Source organism: Tenrec ecaudatus, chromosome 10 (assembly GCF_050624435.1).
Source record: "Tenrec ecaudatus isolate mTenEca1 chromosome 10, mTenEca1.hap1, whole genome shotgun sequence".
Lineage (NCBI taxonomy): Eukaryota > Metazoa > Chordata > Mammalia > Afrosoricida > Tenrecidae > Tenrec > Tenrec ecaudatus.
In genome coordinates this window covers 136,896,828-136,899,975 of record NC_134539.1, presented here as the reverse complement: position 1 = coordinate 136,899,975, position 3,148 = coordinate 136,896,828, and the positions used below count along the sequence as shown (strand labels likewise).

Sequence of the window (3,148 nt, the reverse complement as noted above, 5' to 3'; positions counted from 1 at the left end):
ATGAGTTGTCGCCTGCAGAGCTCCGCTGCCAGCTATGGAGGCGGTTTCGGGGGTGGCTCTTGCCAGCTGGGAGGAGGTCGAAGCGTCTCCTCCTGCTCTACCCGTTTTGTCTCTGGGGGATCAGCTGGGGGCTACGGGGGTGGCATGAGCTGCGGCTTTGGCGGAGGGGCCGGTAGTGGCTTTGGAGGTGGTTATGGGGGTGGCCTTGGAGGTGGCTTCGGTGGGGGTTTCGGCGGTGGCTTTGGGGACTTTGGTGGTGGTGATGGCGGCCTCCTCTCTGGCAATGAGAAGATCACCATGCAGAACCTCAACGACCGCCTGGCCGCATACCTGGACAAGGTGCGTGCCCTGGAGGAGGCCAACGGCGAGCTGGAGGTGAAGATCCGAGACTGGCACCAGAAGCAGAGCCCGACCAGCCCGGAGCGTGACTACAGCCACTACTACAAGACCATCGAGGAGCTGCGGGACAAGGTGAGGCCCAGGGTGCCGAGGGGGTCCCTGGTGCCGGGTAGATGGGGTGTGAAGGCAGGAAGTCCTGCAGTGTGCCAGCAGACCAGACGAGGCTGTGTGCAGGGAGCGCTCCCCGCCTGGGAGGGAAACATTCTTGTCTCTCTTCCCGACGGGCTTCCTCAGGCCACAGCCCTCTGAATGCATCTTCTCGCATCCTTCCTTTTTATGGCTTTTACGACGCGCGCCGACATGCTCACTGCTTTCCAAACAGTTATGCTCTCAGTGACTCCATCGCTCTCGTCCTAACTTACCGCGTTGTTTGGAAATCATGACAGTTTTAAAAGCCACAGAGACTGTCTTAGGTCACCAGAGGGAGGGTTCATGTTCACTCATTGCTCCGGGGTAACTGTCTTGGGTGAGAACCCCGTTTAAGCTGTTACTCTCAGTGGGTGACAAGCAAGGGAACCCTGGGGGGCCGTGGCCCGGCCGGTGCGCAGCCTCCCTGCGTTCAGTCGTGGCCTGTCTCTCAGCGGGGCTGCCTGCTTGTTGGAGCACAAACCCACTGGCCTGGGCCGTACCCAGCCAGGTGGGGTGGGTTTGAAAGGCTTTGCAATATCGAAGCTCAGGGAAATGAACTTTCAGCCAAGAGGCTCATTGGTTGGATTTCCCTCCACCCTAAGCTGGGAGATCAAGGCACAATAAACCTGTGGAACCCTCTGCCCTGCATACCCTCTGACTCTAGTGGGGGGGGTGGGGGTTGCAGACCGTGGACAGGAGAGTCTGCCACCCCGAGGTTCTGGGGCGAGGTGATCTCAGCAGGGTCGTTGTTCTGAAATGTACATCCTGGGGGGACACGGCTGGAGCTTCCCTTTCCAGAAGGGGAACTTTCTATTCAGAGGGAAGCACCACATTTTTCCAGCGCCTTGCCCTGTTCTCTCAGTCCTCCCGCCCAGGCACGGGGACCCTCTGGGGTGACTGCCTTGTGTATTTTGCAGATCCTGGCAGCCACCATCGACAATAATCGGGTCATCCTGGAGATCGACAATGCCAGGCTGGCCGCGGACGACTTCAGGCTCAAGTGAGTTGCCTTCTCTCGTCGGCTTTTCCCAGCTGTCTTTTCTCTGAGAACAATTGGTGATGCATCTGTGATGCGGCCCAGGGGCAGGGGCAGGGGCAGAATCCACTGCAGGGGCGGGGCAGGGGCAGGGGCAGAATCCACTGCAGGGGCGGGGCAGGGGCGAATGTCATTGATTGATGCTTTCTTTCTTCCCCCTCTCACATTTTTTATTGTGATCATCTTGCAGGTATGAGAACGAGCTGGCCCTGCGCCAGAGCGTGGAGGCCGACATCAACGGGCTGCGCCGCGTGCTGGACGAACTGACACTGGCCAAGACTGACCTGGAGATGCAGATCGAGAGCCTGAACGAGGAGCTGGCCTACATGAAGAAGAACCACGAGGAGGTGAGGGGGCTGGGTCCACCTCCCTGGGGCGCCGTGGCTTCCTCTGTGGGCACAGTAGGGCCCTTCTGGGCACTTCCAGGACTCAGAGCACCTCCTATCCTCCTGTCGCACCCCTGCAGGAGATGAAGGAGTTCAGCAACCAGGTGGTGGGCAAGGTCAACGTGGAGATGGACGCCACTCCGGGCATTGACCTGACGCGGGTGCTGGCCGAGATGCGGGAACAGTATGAGGCCATGGCCGAGAAGAACCGCCGAGATGCCGAGGCCTGGTTCCACAGCAAGGTACCCCCGGGCCCTCAGACCTCCCACAGCTGGGTGACACCAGGTGGACACCCCGCTCTCGGCTCAGGCCCTCTCCTGGGCTCCCCCGTCATGTCATCTTCTGCCCGTGAATTACAGAGCGCAGAGCTCACCAAGGAGGTGACTTCCAGCACAGCTATGATCCAGACCAGCAAGACGGAGATCACCGAGCTCCGGCGTACACTCCAGGGCCTGGAGATCGAGCTGCAGTCCCAGCTCAGCATGGTACTCCTACGTGCTGCCCCCCTGCCCCCTCCAGGCCAGCCCCTCCAGGCCTCCCTCTGGCCTGACTCTGCTCATGCCTTCTCCTCTGCCCCCACCAGAAAGCCGGCCTAGAGAGCACCGTGGCGGAGACGGAGTGCCGCTACGCCCTGCAGCTGCAGCAGATCCAGGGGCTCATCAGCAGCATTGAGCAGCAGCTGAGCGAGCTCCGCAGCGAGATGGAATGCCAGAACCAGGAGTACAAGATGCTGCTGGACATCAAGACGCGGCTGGAGCAGGAGATCGCCACCTACCGCAGCCTGCTCGAGGGCCAGGATGCCAAGTAGGTCCTCGTGGTCTCCTGGGAAAGCCATGGGCTGGACCCTAGGGGGACGCTAGAGATTCAGGCCTGTATGCACGGAGAGAGGGTGGGCCGGGGCTCAGGCAGGGGGAGACTTAGCTGAGCGCACACAATCCGAACCGGAACTGCCCTGGGTTCTTGAATTAGGCTCTGGGACTGTCCTGAGCAGGTGGCATCCTGTGAACCTGTAGCTTCTAGCTTATGTCTGTGAATTACTGGGTGGAAAGGAGAGGGGCCACAGAGTGAACATCTGACAGTAGAAGAAGTCTTAGCGTGGATTCAGCTCAGCCTGACTGCAGGGACCCAGCTCAGGGGACCAGGAGGAGCAGGACACCGAGCAAACTGGGGACAGGAGACAGCTCCTGGAAGATGCCTG

The 3,148-nt window shown here is 60.4% G+C and overlaps 1 protein-coding gene across 1 annotated transcript; it reads left to right on the top strand.

The window, feature by feature from the left end:
- On the top strand, window positions 1–2,758 carry LOC142458337 (keratin, type I cytoskeletal 13). The gene is made up of 6 exons (XM_075559363.1): window positions 1–471; window positions 1,446–1,528; window positions 1,755–1,911; window positions 2,031–2,192; window positions 2,310–2,435; window positions 2,534–2,758. The coding sequence occupies exons 1-6, from the start codon at window positions 1–3 to the stop codon at window positions 2,756–2,758; spliced, it is 1,224 nt and encodes a 407-aa protein (XP_075415478.1).
- The last annotated feature ends 390 nt before the right edge of the window (window positions 2,759–3,148 follow it).